At 34.4% G+C, this 26,418-nt stretch overlaps 1 protein-coding gene across 5 annotated transcripts in view; it reads right to left on the bottom strand.

Annotated features, from left to right (window-relative positions):
* The window catches only part of WDR7 (WD repeat domain 7), a 579,662-nt gene that overhangs the window by 379,697 nt on the left and 173,547 nt on the right, over nucleotides 1–26,418 (bottom strand). For 4 of the 5 annotated variants that reach the window (XM_007487542.3, XM_001366509.4, XM_016431643.2 and 1 more), the window contains 3 exons: nucleotides 18,609–18,707; nucleotides 16,086–16,204; nucleotides 12,625–12,748 (listed from right to left, as the gene is read on the bottom strand). In XM_007487542.3, coding sequence (XP_007487604.1) covers nucleotides 12,625–12,748; nucleotides 16,086–16,204; nucleotides 18,609–18,707 — 342 coding nt within the window. The remainder of the gene's footprint in view (nucleotides 1–12,624; nucleotides 12,749–16,085; nucleotides 16,205–18,608; nucleotides 18,708–26,418) is intronic. The other variant, XM_001366558.4, reaches the window with a different exon arrangement.

The following is a 26,418-nucleotide window of genomic DNA, read 5'->3' as shown; positions in this document are numbered from 1 at the left end:
AGCAGATAATCTGACCTCACTTAGATGAAATAAGAAGAGATATTAAATGGAGACTATTTGATCACAAATTATTTTTAAAGGTGCATCAAAGAATTACATTTTCCTTTAGTTTCTGGTTGTAATAATTAAAATTATGTGACCAAATGTAATAGATAAAATTTTGGTTCAACAAAAATAATAATGGTGAAAAAAAAAGAACTGTGGTTGATGTATATAAAATTAACTTAAGTCAAAATGTTGTTAGTAGCTCTTAATAATTTAATTTAGTATAAATATAGAAATAGGAGGGAAGTCAAAAATATTTCGTAGCTGAAAGAGGAAAAAGACAGGTAAGGCATTTTGGAGAAGGCAGATTCATGGTTTTGCAAACCAAAGTTGGCTCATGCACTGAACGAAGCAGGAGAGATTCTACAGTGTCAGGAAGGGTTATAAGGGCACTCAGAGTCAGTTGTAGGGAATGCTCCTGTCTCTTTGAGAGCTGGGAGAGATCACTTCCTACTGTGGTTCACTGGACTTTCTGTGGGAAGCCATTTGCCTTGATGTTGTGATACTTCGATTAATCATCATGTCTCCAAAATAGAGATTTTATCCATCAGGATTTCTCCTGTTCCCATCAAACTTGTTCCTGTGTTCCAGTAACCTAATAGATTTCATCTATACTGTAAAAAAGCCAACCATATCCCAGAGATCTGTCTCTATGGAGTGAAGTCATAGCCATATTGGCTGGACCCACTAGGGTGACTTCACTCCCACTTTCACCTTATCTATTCCAACTGAACTATAAACTCATCCACCAACATTAATTGGAGGGCCAGTAGGTCAAGAAGATAGATAGGAGTTTGGGTTCAAGGCAGACAATGGAGGAAAGGTAGCATCAAGACCAGAAGAGGATTTCGTGAGAAATCTGTAGTTTAGAGGGAGGAGAATTAGAGAAAGCGAGAATTAGGGAATCTTATTTCTTGGCCCTCCTTCCTTTCCCTGTGTTGAACTACTCAATAAACCCATATAACTTTTTATAAAAAGCAACAGCAGTCAGATTGTGTTTTATCAGTTAAGCAGGTGGTGAGACCTACCAAACTGGATCATACTCTGTTACAGACAAAGCAGAGTACTTGATCAGACTACCATCAGTCTAGATCAATTAGGAAACTTATTTCATAGCCTGCCACCCTAGAGCTCTTATCCGAAGAAATTCAGCTCACTCCCCAACAAAGTTCCAATCCCATATGGAAATCCCATAGCCTCTTCAACAAGGGCCTCACCAGTGTAAGCCCCTTCCTTTAGCTCGAGTCATAACACCTAATCTATGCAGCGAAGAATGCTTTTTTGGCCAAACTCACCAATGCTGAATGAATCTTCATAAAGAGCCTCAGAAAATGAACTGCAGAAAAAAAGCCTCCTCTTCAGCCAAATTCATCCTAAAATGCCTCCTCTGGGGTCCTTGGGCTGGCTTTTTTATAAGCAGTTTCTCCACTTCATTTCCTGCCTCTCTCCCACTTCAAAGGACCCAGTCATAGCCTTCCAATTTGCCTGGGACTGCCCAGAGGGTAGTACTTGTGATCTTTGGGGGTGTGAACTTTTTCTAGTAAAAGGCTCTTACTAAGTGAAAGGAGGGGGTTCTTCAAATTCTTGATTGATTAACTTAAAATGAAGGAAAGGAATAAAAAATTCCCTTTCACGTGGTGTTGGCCTCAGAGCTCACATTCATCACTCTGAGACAATCTACATACAGTAAGAATGCCGAAAAAGTTGAACCAAAAGAAATGAAAAACAAGATGATCTCAAAAAATCCTGGAAAATCAAATGAAGTGATGAAATGTGAAGTGAGCCGAAATATGAGAAATTTACACACAGTAACAGCAATAAAATATGAGGATCAACTGTGAATGAACTATTATTATCAGCAATGCAAGGATCCAGGATTCAATGCAAGGATTCAAGAGACTCATGACAAAAAATGTTATCCATCACCAAAGAAGGAACTTAGTCTGAATGCAGACTGAAGCATATCATTCTGCACTTTATTTCCTCCATGAATTTTTCTCTAACATAAGTGATGTCTTCTTTCACAATATGATAAACATGCAAATATATGTAATATAATAATGTATTATCTGTTGCCTTGGGAAGGTGGATGGGGAAAAGGGAGAATATATGGATCACAAAATATCGGAAAAAAATTGAGAACAATTTAAATAAATACATTAAGAATGGCTTGGGAATTACCAGGAAAAAAGAACAAAGATATCATTTGGTTACAGATTTCTGAAATCTAGCATTTCAAGGTCTCACACATTTTTTCATTAGTAATAATTTTATTTCATTCCAAAATAACTATTAAGCATCTAATATGCATAAGTTTATGTGTCAGTCACTGGGGAATACAAAAATGAAAAATAGAATAGTTCCTGCTTAAAAATACTAATAGCGATGACATTTCATATACACAAGTATGGGTGATACAAGGGAGAATACAGAAACAAAGAAGAGCTCCAAAGTAATATAAAATAATTTGAGAAGAGAGATCACCATGTGCTGTATCCAGGAAGATCGGGAAGTCAACAGCTTAGCAAAAACATGAAGGAAAAACAATTTTTCAATATGTGCACATGAGGAAGAAATATGTTCCATCAAGAATTCACAAGTACATAGGGCTTTCAGCTTTATGAAATGCTTTTCCCACAATAACTCCAAGAGAAACAATTATCCTTCCCATTTTATTGAGAAGGAAACAGAATCAGAGAATAAAACATTTCTAAATGGTCTCACATCTAATGAATTCCAGTCTTGGAATCTAGTTCCAAACACAGACTATGTAACTACAAGAAGTTAAGAAAGTACTGGACAAGAACATGGAAAAAATAGTTCCATAAATTCCTAACCAAGGAAATACAAAAATGAATATTGCATCAATAATCAAGACTTTTTGTTTCTAGCTGTGTGACCCTGGGCAAGTCACTTGCTCCCCATTGCCTAGCCCTTACCACTCTTCTGCCTTGGAGCCAATACACAGTATTGACTCCAAGATGGAAGGTAAGGGTTTAAAAAAAAAAAAGACTTTTTCTTTCTATCTCTCTTTTTCCCAATACTGTTTCTTAGGTTTGATACATATTTCTTGAAATTTTCCTACCTAATACAGTACCCATTTTTAAAAATATTACAATTTAAATATATATGTGACATTTTGGTTTCGTGGAACATGTGATATTTTGGTAATAAAAATTATTAATAGACAAATACACAGAATGGAGAAGATCAAGATGGCCTCGTAGAGGTAGTGAATGTTCACACCTCTGAAAACCCTTCCTCACTGAATTAGGAAATTAATTTGAGGATTATGTTGATGGAAAGATCAGATTAGCCAACCTCCTTTCCCTCCTTACCCCGTCCCTTTCCTTCCTCCCTCCTCCTTTCCCCCATCAGTTGGCTCTTCAGTTGTTACCACTAGAAATCAGTTCTGAGTGAGTATCTTCATTATCAGACAGATTCAGATCAGATTCTCTTTTTGATAAGTTTAAACAAGGAGGTTTATTTAGGAGAAAGGGCAAGGTAGGGAAGTTGATGGTAGAGAGGGTTTGGGTTTCCCTAATCCTACAATACTCCTAAATTGAAGGATAGTGGAATAGAGTTGTTGATTTGGGAAGATGGATAACAAGTTTGAGGATTTTAGTCACTTGAGTCTTGAAGGGAGAAATCAGTGAGAGCAAGATCTTTTCAGTCTTTACTCCTTCTTGTACCAAGAGCAAGAGACCAAAACTCTCAGTTTTGCTGTTCCTTGCTGCAACCATCTTTCCCGGTCACCATTCCATTCAGAATACTTTCCTTGATTGACAGTTCTGAAGATCCTTGTTCCTTTGGCTCTGCTACAGGCTTTTTTACAATTTTTCTCATCCACATCACTGATTAAAAATAAAATGCTCCTAGGGGACTGAAAAACAAATCTAACAACAGGACATAGCTAAGGAACCCTCCTGCTGGACTCAACTTAAAAGGTACACCCCAAAAAAGTCTGAATTCAAGAATACTCAGGTTTAAGGGAAAGGAAGAAGGAAGATCCCAGGACCCCTCCCTCACCCACAGAACTGAGCCTCCAGCAGTGGCTGAAATCTCTGGGCAGGCAGGGACACTAGTCTGGAGGGAGTACTTTAGAGGGTGAAGCTGTGCCCAGGCTCAGGGCTCCAAATACAGGCAGCAGGGAGACAGCTCGAGGAGAAGCACAGAAATATATTTTGCCTAGATTAACAGAGGAAAAAACAGATTACCTAAAAAACCCCATATCAGAAATCAAAATTGAACGAGCCATCAAAGAAATCCCTAAGAAAAAATCCCCAGGTCCAGATGGATTCACAAATGAATTCTATCAAACATTCAAAGAACAACTAATCCCAATATTATACAAACTATTTGATAGAATAGGAAAAGGAGTTCTACCAAATTCCTTTTACAACACAAATATGGTACTGATTCCAAAACCAGGAATGTCAAAAACAGAGAAACTACAGACCAATCTCCTTAATGAATATAGATGCAAAAATCTTGAATAGGATACTAGCAAAAAGACTCCAACGAGTGATCATAGATTTTATCAACGAGTGATCATAGATTTTATCAATATGATAAAAGACAAAGGGTTTTAAGTATTGCCTTGTCATCATAGACAGTCTGCCTAGATGGCCAGAAGTTTTCCTGCCAAAAAGAACAAAACAGCATTTGTGGTCAAAATCCTATTAAAAGAAATCATAGGGAGCAGCTGGGTAGCTCAGTGGACTGAGAGCCAGGCCTAGAGACGGGAGGTCCTAGGTTCAAGTATGGTCTCAGACACTTCCCAGCTGTGTGACCCCGGGCAAGTCACTTGACCCCATTGCCTAGCCCTTACCACTCTTCTGTCTTGGAGCCAATACACAGTATTGACTCCAAGATGGAAGGTAAGGGTTTAAAAAAAAAAGAAAGAAAGAAATCATACCTAGATTTGGGATTCCCACAAAATTGGACTTAGAATGTGGAATTGACTTTACTCAATCAATATTAAATGAAATTTATAAAAATCAAGCAATACAAGCAACATACCACACACCGTATCATCCCCAAAGTTCAGGGCAAGTGGAGAGATAAAGACATCAAAACATTAATAGGAAAATTTTGTGCAGAAACACATGAAAAATGGACAGACATTCTACCATTAGTTCTGTTCCATCTTAGAACAAAACCCAGTGGAGATCTGCACATCTCTCCAATTCAGATGCCTTATGGACATGCAATTTATCAAGGAAGGACTTGTAAACCAGCTTACAATGCAATGATAGGTGGAGACTGTCAATTAACAAAATATATTCAAAGTTTACAAACATGAATAAAATAGTTGAAATGGGCTTGATACAACAAACAGTACCCCTGGATTACAATTTGCACAACATCAAACCAGGAGACAAAGTATACTTAAAAAATTTCAATAGAAAATTGGCTACAGAGACAAAATGGACTATAACACATGAAGTATTGCTTACTACCCCAACAGCTATAAAAATTGCAAGGAAAGAATCATGGTTCCACTATTCTCACATAAATCCAGAAAAATTCAACATCACTGTAACAGACATAGAAGAAGATGATTTGACAAAGGTAGTGCTGAGAAATGAAACCAAAAACTGATTAACATCAAATAAGTACACCACAAAGAAACAAAAGCAACACAAAATGTTAGAGACAACAATATCCCAACAGTCAAGCATGCCACAGCAAGAAGACAGCTTTCCAGCCCAGAGGAAAAGCATCCCTGAGGAAAAGATTTTAAACCAGCCCAGAGGAAAAGATTTTAAAACATCCCAGAGGAAAAGCATCAAGAAAAGCTGCTAAAGAGAAGAAACAAAGAAAAAATCTGAAATGGACAAATAAGACCTTGAACTTTGTAAATTTGTTTAATAGCTACTAAAGAGAAGAATCAAATAGAAAAAGCTGAAATGAACAGCTAAGACTTTGAAATTTGTAAATTTGCTTATACAAGAAGAGAACAAACGGAAAATGAGACATATGTAAGACTGAATGCACTGACATAAAACAAAATCAATTTCACATATTAGGGAAATAGCATGCATCACTACATAACTAGAAAGAAAGAAGTGATCCATCAGTCAACATAAGAAGTGGAAATCTGAACAAACTTGATAAGTTTCACTTCAATACAACATTATTAGATACAAAACACAAAATCACAAACTGACATATTGGGAGACCTTGTTTAAATAAACAAGTGTCTGAAATTGTATTTATGCAAAATGTAAATATGTATATAGTTAGTACCATAAGGTCTTAGGCAAATATAAAGATCATTAGATATTTCTATTTGACTGACATGAAGATTAGTGAACTATGTATATTATTGTATTATACGTAAATAATCTTTATAAATAATGTATAAACCTTTATTAGGTTAATAACATAGTGATGTCTGTAAATACGAGGCTGTAAATATTTAGCATAGCATATATGTTGTACAGAAGATTAGATTATAGATTAGACTAGGGACTTAGAAAATTGTTATAATAAATAGGGAATGGATTAGGAGTAAGTTAAGCATAGCATAGACAGTTATACTTAGAAATAGATTTAAGATGCCTTTAAAGACAGTAATGTTTTAATTGTTCATTTTAAAGCTGATGTTGAAATTGTGTTTGATGGAAATATATAGAGATAAAAGAGTTTGCAAATAATAATAGCTATATAAAACAGGAAAACTGTTTGTTTTAGTTTAACTTAGCAAAAGTAAGTAGTATTAGCACTAAGATTCAAATTTCTTTATAAGGGTTTTGTTCAAACATTTATTGTACTAAATTTATTGCAAAACCCTAAAACTACCTTTACCCAAACTTTCCTGCATAGAATTCCTTAGAGTAGATAGAGCATAAAATAGTGATAGAGTAATTTAGGGAAGTTTATTATTTTGGGAGAAGTAGTTAGAAATTAGATTTAGTAGATTGGTAACTATAGTAAAAATAAGTGACTTTGGGAAGGTCACAACCAAAAAAGGAGACGATTGTGGAAAGGAAAAGTAAAGCAAGTTTTGGACTTTCTGACAATTAGGTGGAACAAACAGTAATTGGAATGTTAGAAAGAAGATATTGACAAGAATGACAGTTGGTGGGGGGAGGGACAACTGGGAGTGGCAGCTGGTCTTGTGAGGAGCTCTCCCTTCCTGGACCTGAAACTGGAAGGAGTCTCTCTCCCTGTCTCTGGATAGAAGTGCCTCAATTCCTGAATTTACCATCTGTGTACTCTACCTGGATTCCTGTGATCGTGCTCATTGGACAAAAGGACTTAAGGACTTAAGGGAGGCAGTGTGGACTATGAGGACGGTCTTTAGAGGCATCAGCGCAAAGAGACAGGCCCAACCAGCTCTGAAAGTCAGAACCTTTCTTCCTCTTGCTGTTTACTGCTAAGACTTTGAACTTAAGAAAACTAGCACAGATTAGCATAGACAGGAATAAGAGAAACGTTACACCAGCCTGTGAGGCCTGGACTCAGTTCAAAAGCAGAGAGAGACTCAAACCTCATTTAGGGAAATCTCTCTTCCCTCTTCCCTGATACCTCCCCAATCCAAGCTTGTTATTAAAATTTATCTCTATTTAAATAACCACAGTCAGATAAGAGAACTATCATTTCAGGGGACATAGAGGGAGCTGAACCTCTGGACAGCAAGTCAATTATAAATGATCCTTATTGGACCCCTGCTGGGTGACGAAGTCTAGGTGGAGTCTTGTCCCTCAGGAAGGTCCATGCATGACTGATCTGGGGTATCTGCACATCAGTTCAATAGGGGAGATGTCCCCTCAGACTATCATAAGCGGCCCATTTCTCGGGAACCCCATTTTTAAAAAATGGCAGTGGGCATCTCTCTCCTCGTACCTCACCGGCAGTCATATTACCTCTCTCCCTTCAACTCCTCTATTCCCTGTTACAAAACCTTCAGTGTCCCCTGTTCTTCAATCCCACCCATTTTCCCTATAAATATTATAGTATAGATTCAAAAATCTTAAATAGGATACTAACAAAAAGACTCCAGCAAGTGATCACGAGGGTTATTCAATATGAACAGGTAGGATTTATACCAGGAATGCAAGGATAATTCAGTATTAGGAAAACCATCTACATAATTGACCATATTAACAAGAAACCAACAAAAATCACATGATTATCTCAATAGATGCAGAAAAAGCCTTTGACAAAATACAACACCCATTTCTACTGAAAACACTAGAAAGCATAGGAATAGAAGGGCCTTTCCTAAAAATAATAAACAGTATGTATCTAAAACCATCAGCAAACATCATCTGCAATGGGGATAAATTAGAAGCCTTCCCAATAAGATCAGAAGTGAAACAAGGATGCCCATTATCACCTCTATTATTTAACATTGTACTAGAAACACTAACCGTAACAATTAGAGAAGAAAAAGAAATTGAAGGCACCAAAATAGGAAATGAGGAGACTAAGCTATCACTCTTTGTAGATGATATGATGGTCTACTTAAAGAATTCTAGAGAATCAACTAAAAAGCTAGTTGAAATATTCAACAACTTTAGCAAAGTTGCAGGATACAAAATAAACTCACATAAATCATCAGCCTTTGTAAATATTTCCAACACATCTCAGCAGCAAGAATTAGAAAGAGAAATTCCATTTAAAATCACCCTAGACAATATAAAATACTTAGGAATCTATCTGGCAAGACAAACACAGGAACCATATGAACACAACTACAAAACATTCGCCACACAATTAAAACTAGACCTAAATAATTGGAAAAACATCGATTGCTCATGGGTAGGACAAACTAACATAATAAAAATGACCATCCTACTCAAATCAATTTACTTATTTAGTGCCATACTCATTGAACTACCAAAAAACTTTTTTCTGAATTAGAAAAATCCATAACAAAGTTCATTTGGAAGAACAAAAGACCAAGGATATCCATGGAAATCATGAAAAAAAAATGCAAAGGAAGGTGGCCTTGTAGTCCCAGATCTCAAACTATACTATAAAGCAGTGGTCATCAAAACAATTTGGTAATGGCTAAGAGAAAGAAAGGAGGATCAGTGGAATAGACTTGAGGTAAGTGACCTCAGCAAGACAGTCTATGATAAACCCAAAGATGCCAGCTTTTGGGAACAAAATCCACTATTTGATTAAAAACTGCTGAGAAAATTGGAAGACAGCATGGGAGAGATTGGGGTTGGATCAATATCTCACACCTTACACCAAGATAAACTCAGAATGGGTGAATGACTTGAATATAAAGAAGGAAATTATAAGCATATTAGGTGAACACAGAATAGTTACATGTTAGATCTTTGGGAAAGGAAAGATTTTAAAACCAAGCAAGAGCTAGAAAAAAATCACAAAATGTAAAATCAATAATTTTGATTACATCAAATTAAAAAGGTTTTGTACAAACAAAACCAATGCAACTAAAATTAGAAGGGAAGCAACAAACTGGGAAACAATCTTCATAACAAAAACCTCTGACAAAGGTCTAATTAATCAAATTCATAAAGAGGTAAATCAATTTTACAAAAAAAATCAAGCCATTCTCCAACTGATAAATGGGCAAGGGACATTAATAGGCAATTTTCAGTTAAAGAAATCAAAACTATTAATAAGCACATGAAAAAAATGTTCTAAATCTCTTATAATCAGAGAGATGCAAATCAAAACAACTCTGAGGTATAACCTCACACCTAGCAGATTGGCTCACATGACAGCTATGGAAAGTAATGAATGCTGGAGGGGATATGGCAAATTTGGGACATTAATGCACTGCTGGTGGAGCTGTGAACTGATCCAACCATTCAGGATGGCAATTTGGAACTATGCCCAAAGGGCTTTAAAAGACTGTCTGCCATTTGATCCAGCCATAGAACTGCTGGGTTTATACCCCCAAAGAGTTAATAGGGGAAAAGACTTGTACAAAAATATTTTTAGTCATGCTGTTTGTGATGGCAAAAAATTGGAAAATGAGGGCATGCTCTTTAAATGGGGAATGGCTGAACAAATTGTGGTATCTTTTGGTGATGGAATACTATTGTGCTCAAAGGAATAATGAACTGGAGAAATTCCATGTGAACTGGAATGACCTCCAGGAATTGATGCAGAGTGAAAGGAGAAGAACCAGGAGAACATTATATACAGAGACTGATACACTGTGGTACAAACAAATGTAATGCACTTCTCTGCTAGCAGTAATGCAATGATCCAGGACAATTCTGAGGGACTTATGAGAAAGAATGCTATTCCCATTCAGAGGAAGAACTGTGGGAAGAGAAACACAGAAGAAAAACAACTGCTTGATCACATGGGTTGATGGGGATATGATTGGGGATCTAGACTCTAAGCGATTACCATAGTAAAATTAATAATATGGAAATGTCTTGATCAATGACACAAGTAAAACCCAGTGGAATTGTATGTCGGCTATGAGGGAGAGGGGAAGGGAGGGAAAGAACATGAATCATGTAACCATGGAAAAATATTCTAAATTAATTAATTAAATAAAAAATTTCAATTAAATAAAGTGCTTGACACCTGATTAGCTATATGGAAAGAGGAAAGTGAGAAGTTTCAGATTGATTACTGGGAGGATACAAAGTTGGATCACTGAAAGGGATGGAAAAATTAGGAAGTGAGTCAGATATCTAAGGTTGGGGAAATTGCACAGAAAGGGTTTGGAATGTCAGAGAGAGGAGTGATTGACAACGAAGGCACTTGGAAGGGGGAGGGCAGAGAGGAGAGAGTGACAGTTGCTCTTGAGAAGAACTCTTTCCTGGATCTCAGGACTGGAAGGAGCTCTCCCTGTCTCTCAGGATAGAAACTACTTCTATTCCTGGATTTTTCTGTACTGTTTGCTCTACCTGGATTCCTATGGATCTTCCACCGGACAAAAGGATTTAAGAGGAGCTGTTTGAACTGTAGCACCAGTCTTTAGGGGCCTTATCCCCTTAGTCGCCATATCCAAGGTACATTCCAAACACCTCTATTATAATCCCATTTCCTTCAATGGAACCATTATATACTTATCCACATCATCTCCTGGTCATCAGTGTGTATGTTCCCTCTCCCTCATTTCCCACATACAATCAGGTACTAAATCCTAAGGAATCTACCTTTATACAATTCAAATTTCTTAAGATCTAAAAAGAACCTAGAACTCAACTGTTCCTATCTCCTCATTTTAGAGATAAAGAAATACAGGTCCTTAGAAGTTAATCACGTGCCCCAGGTTACTTATGTAGTAAATTACAAGTCTAAAGTTCAAATCCAGGACCTCTGACTTTCAAAAAAGGCACCCTTTTATCCTTCAACACTGCTTATTTCTCTCTTAAACCCCTTCACATCTTTTTTTATTCCTACAAACTTCAAACTATATATAATATCTCTACACCAATCTAACCTAAAAAATATTACAAGTCTAATTCTGGAATTGTCCTTGTATAATTAGTAATCTTGGGGAAAGCATTTTCATTTCATTGGTGAATTTAGAAGCCAGATTGCAAGAGATTAGAAATTCACTAACAGGTATTCTAGATTCTAAGCTATCATCCCTCTAATGCATTCTTCACATTATTTTTGCAATTAACCTTATGGTCATTCCTCTATTCAAAATATAATGGTCACTCCTCTACTCAAACATTTGGATGATTCTAAAGCCTACCAAAAAAGTCTCAAGTAACCACTTAACATTCAATGTCTTCTATAATCAGGTACTACCTTACCTTTGCACCCTTATCTCCCATAACTCTCCTCTCCTCCTTGCCCCAAATTTGATAACTTGCTATGCCCTAAACAGTTTCTAATTCAGAATCAACATCCTATCTCCACCTTCAAAATAGTTTTCCAGGAAATCTCCACATTGTCTCAAACAATTTATTCCCACCACTTTTTTGAACATATAGCTTGATCACATTGGCTTATTCTAACTATACCTCTAAGAGAACTAACTACTCATTACTTTACCTTCTCTCTTTTATGGCTTAAGCTACCTTATTTCTTGATACTAATTTCCCTTTAACACATCAATATCTTTCTTGTATTAAAATATAAAAATATAAAATACTCCAAGAAGGTGTTTAAATAAAAAATCAATTAAAATGCATTCATTAAAGTACTACCCCTATTTGCCACTGTGATAAGCCCTGGGACTAAGGGCTTACCAAGAATCAAACATACTCACAGGGACCTTGCCTTGCATATAATCCACAGATAAACAAAACACCTTTTCAATCCTTCAAGAACAAAAAGTCTGGAACAATCTTAAGTAAGATAAATTAATTCAACTAGTACCAAATTTTATTTATCTATTCATCCTCTTTTTCTTAGAAACTTTTCATTTTCCAGAGTAGTGATAATTTCCCATTTCTCTTATAAATAAACATACATTACTAAATTCTTTTAAAGGCAAAGTCATACAGGGAAAAGTTAAGAAAGAGCCTAACTTGAGCGGCATTGACAATTGCAGTGAGACGCTTACTCTTTTGGGGCTTCTAGTGTTTTTTTTGTATATTATAATAAGCCAATAATTTTTAATCATCCAATAGTTTCAGAGCTAAGGGGGAAAAAAAAACCAAAACTTACGTGATATAACACTATCCATATACTGAGGTAAATAAGGAGCCCAAGCATCGATTGTTTCTTTTCGTCCTCCTTGTTCAATCCTTCTCAATTCTGCCAACAGTAAAGCTTGCGCTGCTTCTCTTACCTAAATTGAAATATAAATAGAAAATTAGAAAGCATAAGTATGTTTACTTATAGATATTGGAGGAGTGAAGTAAATGATAATATATATATAATTAAATTTATTGTCTATGAAGAAAAACCCCTTGATATTAATAAAGCAAACCTAAGAACATAGTAGACCAATTATTAATAGAAGGGAAAAAGCTTATTAAATGTTATAATCAACAATAATGGTAATTAATAAACATTTATTAAGTGTCTACTAAGTGCCAGGAACTATCCTGAGCACTGGAGTTACAAAAAAGAGGCTCTCAAGGTACAATATATATAATGCTGATGAATAACAGGGACTTTTTAATAAGAATTTCATAGAAAATTAAATTTAAACAATAAAAGAAGTAACTTGGAAAATCTTGAACCCCCCAGGACTACGTTCCCCTGAATTCCTTTTGTACTTCCCAGCATTCTTTTCCCTTCCTTTATATGCATCTTTACTTTATATAACTTTCTGGGACGACTCCTTCTCTCTCTTCTTTATTGATGCTGTGGTTTGAGTGAGTTAGCTCCCTTTTAACTTTAATTTTTATTTTAATAAATCTTATAAATATAATACTTGAGTTATTGTATATTAATTTTAATTCTCAGAACAGCATACTTATGATAAATTCATAAACAAAATTTAAACCACAATTCTTGAGTAGTTCTGAAGCACATCCTTATATTTTTTTAAATAAATTATTTTATTTTTAACATTCTTTTAAAAAATCTTGAGTTCTGAATTTTCTTGCCCTCTCTTCCCACCATCTCACTGTCTATGAAAGGAAGAAATATGATATCAGTTATGTATGGGAAAGCATGCATAACATATTACCAAAAAAAGGCAAGAAAAACGAAGTGAAAAAATATTCTTCAATCTATATTCAGAGTTCATTAGATCTCTCTCTCTCTGGAAGAGAATAGTATTTTTCAAAGAAGCCCTTCAGAACTGCTTGGGATCACAGTTTTGATCACAAAATCGAAGTCACTCACTTTTGATCCTCATGCAATATTATAGCTACTGTATCAATGTTCTTCTAGTTTGGCTCACTTTACTTTGCATCACTTCATGTAAGTCTTCCTAGGCTTTTCTGAAGTCATCTGGCTCATCATTTTCATAGCACAATAATAATATTATGACCCAATTGCCAGTCATCCTTCAATTTCCAATTCTTTACCACCATAAAAAGGGAAACTATAAGTATTTTTGAACATATAGGTCCTTTTCCTTTTTCTCTGATCTCTTTGGGATATAGACCTAGTGTTGATATTGCTAAGTCAAAGAGTATATATACATACAGTCTTATAGTTCTTAAAACATAATTTCAAATTGCTTTCCAAAAATGTTGGACATTATAATTCCATTGACAGTGGATTAGTGTTCTAATTTTTCCATATCCTCTACAATACTTATCACTTTCTTTTTTTTTTGTCAATTTCATAGGTATGAGGTAGTGCCTCAGAGTTGTTTTCATTAGCATTTCTCTCATCAGTACTTTTGTTTTTTTTAACTGACTGTACATATCTTTGATTTCTTCTTCTGAAAACTCTGTTCATATCCTCTAACCACTTTTATCAATTGAGGAATGGCTTGTATTCTTCTAAATTTGATTCAATTATCCATGTATTTGAGAAATGGGGCCCTTATCAGAAAAACGTGGCTTAAAAAAAAAAAAACTTTTCTCCAGCTTCCTGCTTTCCTTCTAATTTTGCTTACATTGGTTTTTTGGTGCAGAAACTTTTAAATTTGATGAAATCAAAATTAGTTATTTTACTTCCTATAATAAACTCTTCTCTCATCCCTAGATCTGACAGGAAAACTGTTCATATTTCTCTAATTTGCTTAAGGTACTATCCTTTAAGTCTAAATCATATATACCCATTTTGACATTATCTTGATATATAGTGTGAGATTTTGGTTTTATACCTTAGTCTCTGCCAAACTGCTTTCTAGTTTTCCCAGGAATTTTTGATAACTAGTAAATACTTGTTCCAAAAGTTTGTATCTTTGGGTTAATCAAAGAGTAGATTACTATAATAATTTTCTACTGTGTATCATATATATAATCTATTCCACTGATCCACCACCATTCTATCATCCAGGACCAGATTGTTGTCACAATTACTGGCATTATATTGATATAACACAACATGACACAATATATGATATGATATGATACAATATAACATAACTGCTTTATAATATATTTGAAATGTGAAATCTGACACTGCTAGGCCACCTTCCTTCACATTTTTTCCCATTGATTTCTTTGCTATTCTTGGCCTTTTCTTCTTCCATATGATGTAATTTTTTTCTAGTTTTAAGAAACAATTTTTTGGCAGTCTGATTGATATGGTACTGAATAAGAAAATTAATTTCAGTAGAATTCTCATTTTTATTATCTTGGGTAGGCCTACTCATGAGCAATTACTATTCATCCAATTACTTAGATCTGTCTTTATTTCTATAAGAATTGTTTTATAATTGTGTTCATGTACTTCCTAGAGTTATCTTTTGTCCTAAGTATTTTATGTTGTCTGCAATTATTTTAAATGGAATTTCTCTTTCTACATCTTCCTGCTGGACTTTGTTGGTAATATATAGAAATACTGATATATGATATGGTAGATTTATTTTAAAATATGCAACGTCCTCATATTTCAAACTCATCAAACTCATAAAATTATTTAAAAAATTTTTAGCTTTAAGACATCCAGAAACTAGTAAGAGCCAGGCCCAGAGATGGGAGGTTCTGGGTTCAAATTTGGCTCTCGATATACTGTATCACTCAGCTGCTCCCTTCACTCTACTTTTTACAAAAATATTTCTGAATTCTGGTTAATAAACCTTTTCAAAAAATCTTTGACAACATAATTTCACTGACACAAAACAAACAAGCATTTTCCTAAAGTATTTTTTATCCAATTTGATCATTGCATTTTTTTAACATAAGGGATTCTTAAAAATTTATCTATCCTAACCCTTCCTTGGCTTTACTGATGAAGAAAATGAAACCCATCTTCTCTAGATCATAGATTACAAATCAAGACACCTCAGAAATCAGAAGCAGGATTTGGAGTCAGACCCCAAACACTAAATGTAGTACTCTTTTCAGAATATCAAATGGATATGGAAATTATAGTAAATGCTGCCACCTACAACTTCCAGGAACTAATTTGAAATATTATTTAGAGAATAGAGAATTTAGAGAAATTTTAACTTTGCTACACTCTTTAAGATCTCAGATTTCCCCATTCTAAAAAAAGGTATCCAAATAGCATTTTAGAAGAGATATTACTTAATTGCATAACTTTAATATTACCTCAAGGCATCGATCCTGCCATCTACGAGCCAGCATTTCTAGAAGTGGAGGTCTAAATTTATCCAATCCCAATAAGTCTGGAAGCATAACACAATGCATAGCAGCTAGCTGACTCCATCCTGTCGAAATATATCAAAACTATATTAAAAATATTTTCACTTTGAGCACCAAAGACTATAATGAGGGTATTTTAAGAAGATAAAAAGTATATACATTCACATATTCTCTCTAAGATGTCATTTTTCCAACATTAGAAGACACTGAGAAGACAATGGGAAGACTGTTCAAAAAAACTATATAAAAAATATATGTAGATGTCCAAAAGGCATCATTAATTAATCTTTGAAGTAACTACTATTTTAATGCCAGTAAATACACTCAAAGTCCTTAGAAAAACCAACTATTTAATAAGATTCCCATATAAAATAATATTCAAAATATGAAAAAATGTAAAATATGAGTTAAATAATAAGTAAACATTGAAAAACAGCTTTAAAATCTTGGTAAACATACATATTTGAAGAATTCAAATTAAGGGGCCTCCATTTTAGTAATGAAATAATGGTTGTGTGTCTATTTAAACCCAGTCACCTGTGTGCCTCTATGGCAAAATAATTCATGCCCTGCTATATCAGGAATAGTAATTCCTCTTTCTTAAAAACTACCTGATTCTCAGGTCTTCTTTCTTAAAAACTACCTGATTCTCAGGTCTTCCATAGCATTCATATTAGAAATGAGTAAATAGAACTACAACTTTGAACTCAAACATTTCTAAAAAATAGAAAATACTAGCACAACTTCTCTAAGTTTTAAGTTGCTGTCGGTTCAAACTATGGGAGGAAGAAAGTTATTAATTTTCAAAATTTTAGTTCACATAAAGGAACTTTTTTATTTTAAAAGATGTATATGATGATCCACTAGAATATCAGTGGGCTTTTTTTTAATGACTAAAGTATACATCCAGTATAATCTATTGCTCCACAATTTGGAATGTTTCTGAATAAGGCTCATGTTTGTAAATAAGAAACAATTACAAGTAAATTAATTAATTATGGATATATTCTCCCTTCTACTGAAGTATCTGACAAGTTAGATACAAACATCATCATCTGTCAATAAGAAAAGAGATGAGCGGTATCTTGTATAACTGATAGAAAGCCAGTCTTGAAGTCAGAAAGATGTGGTTGAAACCTACTTCTAGAACCTACTTGCCCCAGAAAATTTTTTAAGATCCAAAGTTTGGGTATGGATGCAGCCTTCATCATAAATTTCCAACACCAAGGAATTCATAAGGAAGATTGGACAAAAAAAAAGAAAGAAAATGTTATTGAACGTCAATGAACGTCAAAAGAACCGATGGCCAGATTTTGAAGAAAAGTACAGCAGGGGGCAGGGGATGGGCAGGGAAGTATCACATAATATTTTTAAATGGTGACAAATTTCCCACCTGACACTAATAATTTATCATTCTTGAAAACAGAAACATGATGGACTCTAATTAACCTACCAATTACCATATACTCTTTTATAGACATTATCACCCCCAAAACAGACTCACACTATTTCCTTTTATACGAACCAGTCATTCAAGTGTTATATATGGGGTGGTATTCCTTTGTTTCCAATTTAGTTATTTTTACTAAAGGATCCAAAGCATTACAAACTACAACAAAGATACTAGAAACCCAACCATTTTACAAATTACAATCTAGTGAAATTTTAGAACTACAAAGGAATAAATCAACTAAGGTTTATAGTTTTATAAAGATCCTGGGACTGGCATGATACAAATCATGCTCACCTGACTCTTGGATAAATCATGTAGTTAGCATATGCAAATTATAAGAAAAAAATATTTTGTCCTCTTTCTGCAGCTAAATCTACCTATTTTGGATCAAAATATATAAAATAATAAAAACCATAAGAGATTCTTTTGGAACTTGGTCAATTTTCAAGTACTACATAATTATGAGCTATTATATCAACTGCAAAAGAAAAATATGCTAAAATTTGGGAATGAGTAACTCCTAATCAGCAAAAAATGGTAAGGTATTTCAGCCACTGATCACATTTTGAAACAGTGGATACAGAATACAAAGTTGAGGTGATCCGTCCGTATATGTTTCATCAGAAACACCACCCCACAAGAAAAGCAAATTGTGTCTATGTAACTAGGGTAATCAGGCTACAAGGAAATAAATTTAGCAATTCTAAAATCAGAGAACATGTGGCAAAGAAAAATATAAAACCAACTGTATCCATTTTCTTATTAAAATGTAACATCTTTGTGCTTCCACAGTATAAATTCATGTTATTTAGCTTTTAAGTCTTCAAAAGTAGGATTAAATTCATGATAATAACTATTGATATATATTAGCCAATAATGTCACCAAAAAAGCAATGTGAGGATCCCAGAAATAAGGAATATGAATGTATAAATTAGATAAAAGAACCATGTCATACTAAGATAAAGCATAAATTGAAAGAATAGAATAAGTTGTTAGAAACATAAGAGAAATATACCTTCATTTACTAAGAAACAGGTATGTAAAGCAGGAGTAGGAGCAGGGTCAGAGCCAGAGTGATCAGTATCAGACCGAGCAGAAACAACAGGTGCAGCAGCTTGCAGAAGAAATAGAAGAAATAAAGAGGAGAAAGATTGAGGTATAGCTGTTTCTGAAAAAATAGCTTAGTATTAGTGAAGAATGAAAAAAAAAACAGGCAAAAACTATGAGTCATGTAAAACTGAAAAATGATTTCTTAAATCAAAAATGTGAGATCAAGAGGGGGAAAATGAATGTTTCCATCAACAGATATCACAAAATATTTTAAAGGTCAAACTCCAAAACTAGCTTTTAATATTTAACAGTAAAATAAAAAACACTAGCACTCTAAACACCTCTAATTTTAATGAAGAAAAGATAATTTTTTTAAACAGCAAAAACTGATGTTCTGGTAAAAAATAAAATAAAATTTTGCCTTACTCTAAATATGTTCATTACTCAATTAATTACTGAATTAAGTTGAAAAATAAAAGGATTGAGTTATTTAGTGTAGCTAATGTCTTTATAACAGCATATTTCCTAAGTTCAGATTATTTTGAAATCTCTAAAACCAATTTTGATGAGATACACCCATTTATATTATTCAAAGGCTTGAATGAATATATACCAACCTGAAAATTATGCCTATGTAGTATAGTTATACTAAGAAAATATTTACATTGCACTGTCTCCATTGTATTTTCTTTTTTTTTTTTAAGTTCCTATGATACATGAATTAAAGCTTTCAGAACTATTGGGTACTGTGTAATTCTTAATGTAATCACAGTACAAAACAAATAACACATTTTATTTTTAACACTAACAAGCCTTGACTAAAATTATCATGTGAAAGGGGGAAAGGACCTTATGGCACACACATTGTATGACAGGGGTCAATGTTTAGATTTAGAGGTCACCATTTGACACTTCCTTCCTATGGAGAAATTACCATATGTCATGCACAAGCATCTTCAAATGAATCCCTGTCCTTTATTCTGCCAATGAACTGCAGCAATAGGTTTGGGCTCCTGACCAAATTATGCATTGTCTTCTGACTGGTATGTTTGCTTTGCATGCAGTGAACTGCTTTTTGTCACCATGGGACATCTGCACGAAAACTACTTTGTCATAATTTCCACATGGATGCATCATAATGACAACTCAGCACACATGTGTAATGGATACAGCCTAAATAGCAAAAGTTTGTGTACAATACTAAAAAAGGAAACTTATCTCAAATCAGTGAAATTAAAAAGAAATAGTCTATAAAAGGAAGGAGACAACATACTTTTTCCTTTGACTTTTGGAATTTTAAGTACTTGTGTGCCTGATGCAGAAAAATGAGGGTTGCCTTTAATCATGCAATTGATCATTACCCAAAGTGATTCATTCATTATAATGAATGTATCTGTTCTTCACACCCCTTCCTCCAAAAATCACAGCATTGCCTAAATCGAGCTACAATGACCTTCTAATACATGTCCTTCCCTAAGCAGAGAGATAAGGGCCCCCTCTGTGGCAGTGGCAGTAGTGGGAGAAATGGGAGAATTAGCTTCTATGCCTCAGCTCTCCTTCCTCTTGGGTTGCTGTGAAACTGAGGGAGCCAGGTAGGATCAAGAATCTGATGCTCTAGTTGGTTCCCAAGGAATTGGGACATTCCATTATTTCACTTAGCAAAAGGAAAATTACTCCCTGCAGTAGTTAACTAACATGAATTCTCCCTAATCCACAAAGCATAATAGGAGTAGGAGAGCAAGTAATCTTATGTAAGTATGAATTTGTAAGTAATTGTTTTATGATAGATGAATTAAAAACAACATTAGCAAGGATGTAAGCTAGAATACTTATACCAAGATACTGATTTACTATTAGGCATTATTATATCCCTTAAAATGGAACTTGGGTCATGTTCTAGTCAAATTTAATTGCAAAATAAATATATATTTAAAGGGTATTACAGGTAACTGTAGTTACAAAATTAAAGTTCACAGGATATTTTAGAAAATCCATGTTTATCTGAATCACTTCATAGAAGAAATTGCTTATGCCTTTCTGATAAATTTTCTGGCCATTTGAAATCAAGAAAAAACTAACTGAAACAATGAAACCAATTTAAACATACACTGGACAAGATGTATGCTATTCAAGATAAGAAAGTTTTGCATCACCATAAAAGATTAGGCTGCCTAACCAAGGTCATTTATGTAGTTAAATAATAAAGATAGTACTTAAACCCAGGATCTTTGATTTATACTACACAATTTAGTAAGGATTTTGTTTTCCTAGAAATGAAAAAAACACATCACAGATGTCTGTCCTTCATGAGAAGGGTTAAAAAAAAATAGAAGAAAAAATATTTTAAGCAAAATAACTTTGAGAAAGACAAAAGGCCATTTTATACTTTTGTTCTAGCTGAATGACCAACAGTATGATCATCTATATTTTATCAGAATTCTTCCTTAAAGTCTACTGTTAACTAGTTTACAGAAAATTATAGTTAAAAGGAACTAGAGAGGGGCAGCTGGGTAGCTCAGTGGATTAAGAGTCAGCCCTAGAGACGGGAGGTCCTAGGTTCAAATCTGGCCTCAGCCACTTCCCAGCTGTGTGACCCTGGGCAAGTCACTTGACCCCCATTGCCTACCCCTTACCACTCTTCTGCCTTGGAGTCAATACAAGGTAAGGGTTTAAAAAAAAAAAAGGGAACTAGAGAAAAGATCACTCATTTTACAGATGAAGAAACAAAGGTCAGAGAAGGGAAGTGACTTACCCAGTCATAGAACAAATTTTCATAAAAATTAGTAACTAGAAACAGATTTAAAAGAGATTTATTTCTTTTGTTTTGTTTTGTTTTTTGGAGGTAAAGGATTTGATTTTATTTTCAATTCCATTTTTTCTTACTGGCATTACCTTGCAAATAATAATGTCCTATTTTTCTTTAAAGCATTCTTCTCAGAAAAAAAGATATTCTGCATACTGACTGAATCACCATCAGCCTAGTAATCTATGGCTAGTAACATCCACAGTGTAAGCAAAATAAAATGAATGCAGAAAAAAGGGAGAAATGAAAATTGCATCAGTGAAGCCAAAAAGCAAGATTAATGAAGAAAAGGTACTGATCCATTTCCAAAATAGAATAAAATGAGCTGGTAAGGAAATTTAAGTGATTCTTCCTAGCTTGGCATTTCAAAAATTTATAACAATGATTAATAATTTAAACAAAATCTGAACATGGCAAACCACCTTGTTACTTAGAAATTATAGGGAGGGGGAAGGAGAAGAAAGCTATAAAGAAGCTAGAGGATTCTGTAAGAATAATTTCTATCCTACTCATATACTATTTTTCAATTCTCTGCACTGGATATATCATTAGCAATTCTAATATGAAAGCAATGTTTAACTATTCATAAATTTCATTTTTCCATGGAATGCTACCAGATTTAGTAGATGGACTTTCCACTGACCTTTTAAAAGAGCATTAAGAATTTCTAAAAGATTTTCAAGTTTACTTCCAATTATTTTTTTTCTCATGCTCATCTTTCTGAAATATTGATTTGCATAGTTGGATTCTAGAGTGAAGCATTTCTTTTAAAACAATAAAGAACTTTTATGTATTTTACATAGAATAAGAATTAAAATAATGGATAAATTTAATTTTCTAGTTCTTGGTAAATTTAGTTTTCTAGTTCTTCATACCTGTTAAAAACAACAAAAACTCTTACATAAATTTTCACAAAAAAAGGCACTTCCAAATTCTACAAAATAAGGATACTGCTAAATGTTTTTCTGATTTTTAAAAAAATACTGTTTACCACAAAAGTTTAAATGACATAAAAGGATTACCTTCAAAATACTTTTAATCTTTCTTACCCTACCGCATTAAACTCACTTTCTCCCTTCACTAGTATCTCTTAATTCCTCAAACTTTTAAGGACTTCATTTACCTCTATTCTCCTGGACAAATCTTGACCTAATGAATCATAACTTTAATGATTCACAAACCATGGTAAAATTACTTCTTCCTCTGACTTCATTCCTGGGTAGTCCTTGGAATCTGATTTCCCCATTCACAGGGCTAAAAACAGCTAGATAAAGTCAAGAAAGAAAAGTAATGATGCCTACAACAAATCTTGACATTTTTTCTATGCTCTACTCTTAACTCCTTTCATACTAACTGTCCCAAATCTTTTTTTGCACAAGCCTCCCTCCCAAAACTTGAGGATATTTCCCTACATACAAAGTAAATGGCTTAACTTCCTACTTAAATAAGGACATTAAAGCCAACAGATGAGAGCTTTCTTATATCTTCTTTTCCATAGCTCAAAAATTTTTATCTTCTCTTTTCTCCCCTTATCTTGGAAGACAAGCTATACTCAGTATCAAAGTCTGATCCCATTTCAAATTCTTGTTTTCTCCAGGAGGATCTTGGTCCAACAATAATTTCTTCTCATGAATCTCCAAGTTCTCCTCTCCATTGGCTTCTTCTGACATAAACTCAATTTTCCCAAGATGTAACAACAAAAAAGTCTTCTCTTCCCTCTTTGAACCCATGTTCATACCATCACATCTCTTTTACTCTTCCAAAGACAAACTTCTAGGAAAAATCATCTAAGTCAATTCTCTAGTTTATCTCCACCTACTCTGTCCTCACTGTCATGTATTCTGAACTTGATTCCCACTCACAAATCAGTAATGACCTTTTCAAAAAGGCCTTTTTTCCAATCCACAGACTGCTTGATCTACCTCTAGTATATAACTGATCACCTCCTTCTACTAGATACTCTTTCTATTCTTGGCTTCAGATGGGAGAGGCATCACTCTCACCTGACTACCTTCCTAATCAAGGTATTAATCCTCTCCCACACTCTTACAGTGAGTATTCTATCCATGCTCACACTCTCTCTACATTAAGGGTTCTTAACCCTTTGGCAGCCTGGTGAAGCCCAGGAACCTCTTACTGTATTGTTTTTAAGTATATAAAATAAAATATAAGATTATGGAGGAAATCAATTACATGGAAATTCTTATCAAAATTTTAAAAATATTTTTTTGAAACAAGTCATTGATCCCAAGTAACTGCTCTACAATATCTTCCTTGGAATTTCATTCACTTCCAAAGCTTCAGCAAATACACACATAAAAGTCCTAGATCTATATTGTTAGCCTCAATTTCTCTTCCAAGCTTCATATCCATATCATCATATTCATATGAGAAATAGCCACAAAGATGTCACATTGGAACTTAAACCAACATCACTAAAGTCAAACTTATTTTCCTGCTTTATCCAGCTCCTTTTCATAATTTCACAATTTCTACCATTTCAATCTCATATTCAAACTTTGGTTTTGTATATTTGAATTGATCTTCTCCCTTTCATATTCCACAAGGGCTGTTCAACCCTCCACCCCCATCTCTCTCTGTTCCTTCTACTACTCTCACTCTAGAACTGACTCTCATCACTTATCTGCAATATTGCTAAACAGAAGCTGTTTACTGTGAAAGAATCTGGATTCAAATCCTTGCTTATTACTTGTATGACCAAGATAAGTCACTCTCTGATTCAGTTTCCACATCTGAAAAATAAGGAGGTTGCATTAGATAATCTCTAAGGTGTCTTCAAGATCTAAACCTATAACATAGTATTGCTCAAGAGTATCTTCCTTTTCCATTCATTCTTTACACTAATGCAAGAACCAATATTACTTTCTGTATAGATCAGTTAATGACACTACTCTCTTCAGAAATCAGCAGCTTTATAATGTCTACTGAGTAAAGTTCAAATTACTTTCACATTAAAATATCTTCCTTTTCAGCCTAGTAATGCCCATCGTGCTTCGACAGGCCAGCTAAACCTTGTGAGGGTAGCCATCAGGTCGTCGACCCCTGGTGAACCAGGGCTTTGCTCACCCAGCATGTGAAGACTGCTTTGGCTGAACAGACGGAAGAAACCAATAAGAAGGTTCAATGGCTGAGAGGGCGACACAGCAAGGCACTGTGGAGTGCTCAGGGCTTGTTGGAGCACAAAGGACAACACAGCCATCCAATGCAGCTGAGGAAGTCTCCAGGTGTAACGACTTTTCATGCCACTGGACCCAGGCTTCCAACGCCGAGAGAGTGGGACTGTCTCTGTGCATCGACTTTTCCACTTAAATCTCCTTCACGCACAAGTGTTTTTGTGCACATTCATCTACATCACAGATGAAAGCGCACAAAGACAATCGTCATCCTCGGTTACCGAGAGACTACTACTACTACTAATGCCCATCATCTCAGATTATTACTCTCCATTTAGTCTATTCTCCAACCAAACTTAATTCTTTTTAACTGAATTAATACCTTTTGCTAATTTACTGTCCATTCTTGGAATATTCAGTGCCTCCTTATCTCTGTCTCGACATCACCAGCTTTTTTCCAAGATTCAGCTCAAACACTATCTACAGTAGAAGGCCTTTTCCCAGATCTCATCAGGTAAGCTATTCCCTCTAAAGTTATCTTTCTTCACTATGTCGGTTACAGGTGTGTATATATTTACATGGGATTCCCTCTTCCATTACTATGGGAGCTTCTTTGAGGAGAGATTTGTGTCTTTATATCAACTTTGTCCCAACCTATATTTTTCCATTCTCATTGTACTCTACTTTCCCTCCCACACTCTTGAGTTCTAGATGAATTGGGTTTCTTTCTCTCTCTTCAAACATGAGGTTTCATTCCTGCTACCTGCCTTTGCCCTGGATATTCAAATCTGAAATATACATATACCTTCTTCACCTCAGCTTCAGAAATCTTCTTCCTCCCTTCAATAATGTAGGTTCTATATCTTCTGAAGTCCTTTTTGATCTTCTTAACTGCTGAAGGCCCTCCCTCTTAAAATACTTTGTTGTTTATTTGCTCTATATTTATTCTCTTTCCTTTTTTTTCTGCAAATGCTGTCCTTGCTGGAATGTAAGCTGCTTGCAAGTAAAGATTGTTTTGCTTGTTCTATTTATATTCCCAATGTCTAGCATTGTTAACTGACACATATGATAAACTGATAAACGTTTGCTAATTGATTAGCCTTCCCTTTCCTGACTCCTTCATGTATTGAATTGCCAAAACCCAAAGCAGATATCATCTCAAGCAGTTTATATACTGGTTCATATCTGATCCCTTGTAACCTTCACCTATCTCAACTTCAACCTCACAAGGCATTTTTTGCATTTTTTAATAATGCCTTTATGTTATAGTTATCTATATAGTCAATATTCCTGCTTGGTTATAAATTCTACTGGGGAAAATACATCTTATTTCATTTTTCTATTCTCCCTCAAACCAAGCACAGCAATAATAATCACATCATAAAAATCTGTGATTTTTAATTCATTAGATTCTCAATGTATTAAATGAAAGAATTATGATGGATATTCTTGAAACCTCATCATCATCTCCTTTAGGACTATACTGCTGGAATCCCTGAGAGGTTTTCCAAATGACTTCCAATGACATCCTAAGTTCCTCAGATAAAGTTTAAAAATGCATCTTTCTCTGTAGTCTAAGTTATAGTATTATATCATTATAGTTTTAGAAACTCAAACTTTTTTATGGTCTAAAGAATAATAGCATTTCTAAAAGAAAAGAAATGGCTTGCTATTTGTCCAAAATACTATTACTTTTATTAATATATTCATTTTACTTCCTTTGTTTATATATTAAAAAATATTTCAGAACACTCTAACTACTCTAAATGAACTAATAAATTTTAAATAAAAACACCCTTTCACCATTGTTTTCAAAAAGCCAAAAACAAATCAATCAA

Source organism: Monodelphis domestica, chromosome 3 (genome assembly GCF_027887165.1).
Source record: "Monodelphis domestica isolate mMonDom1 chromosome 3, mMonDom1.pri, whole genome shotgun sequence".
NCBI lineage: Eukaryota > Metazoa > Chordata > Mammalia > Didelphimorphia > Didelphidae > Monodelphis > Monodelphis domestica.
This window is presented reverse-complemented; position numbering and strand designations above follow the sequence as displayed.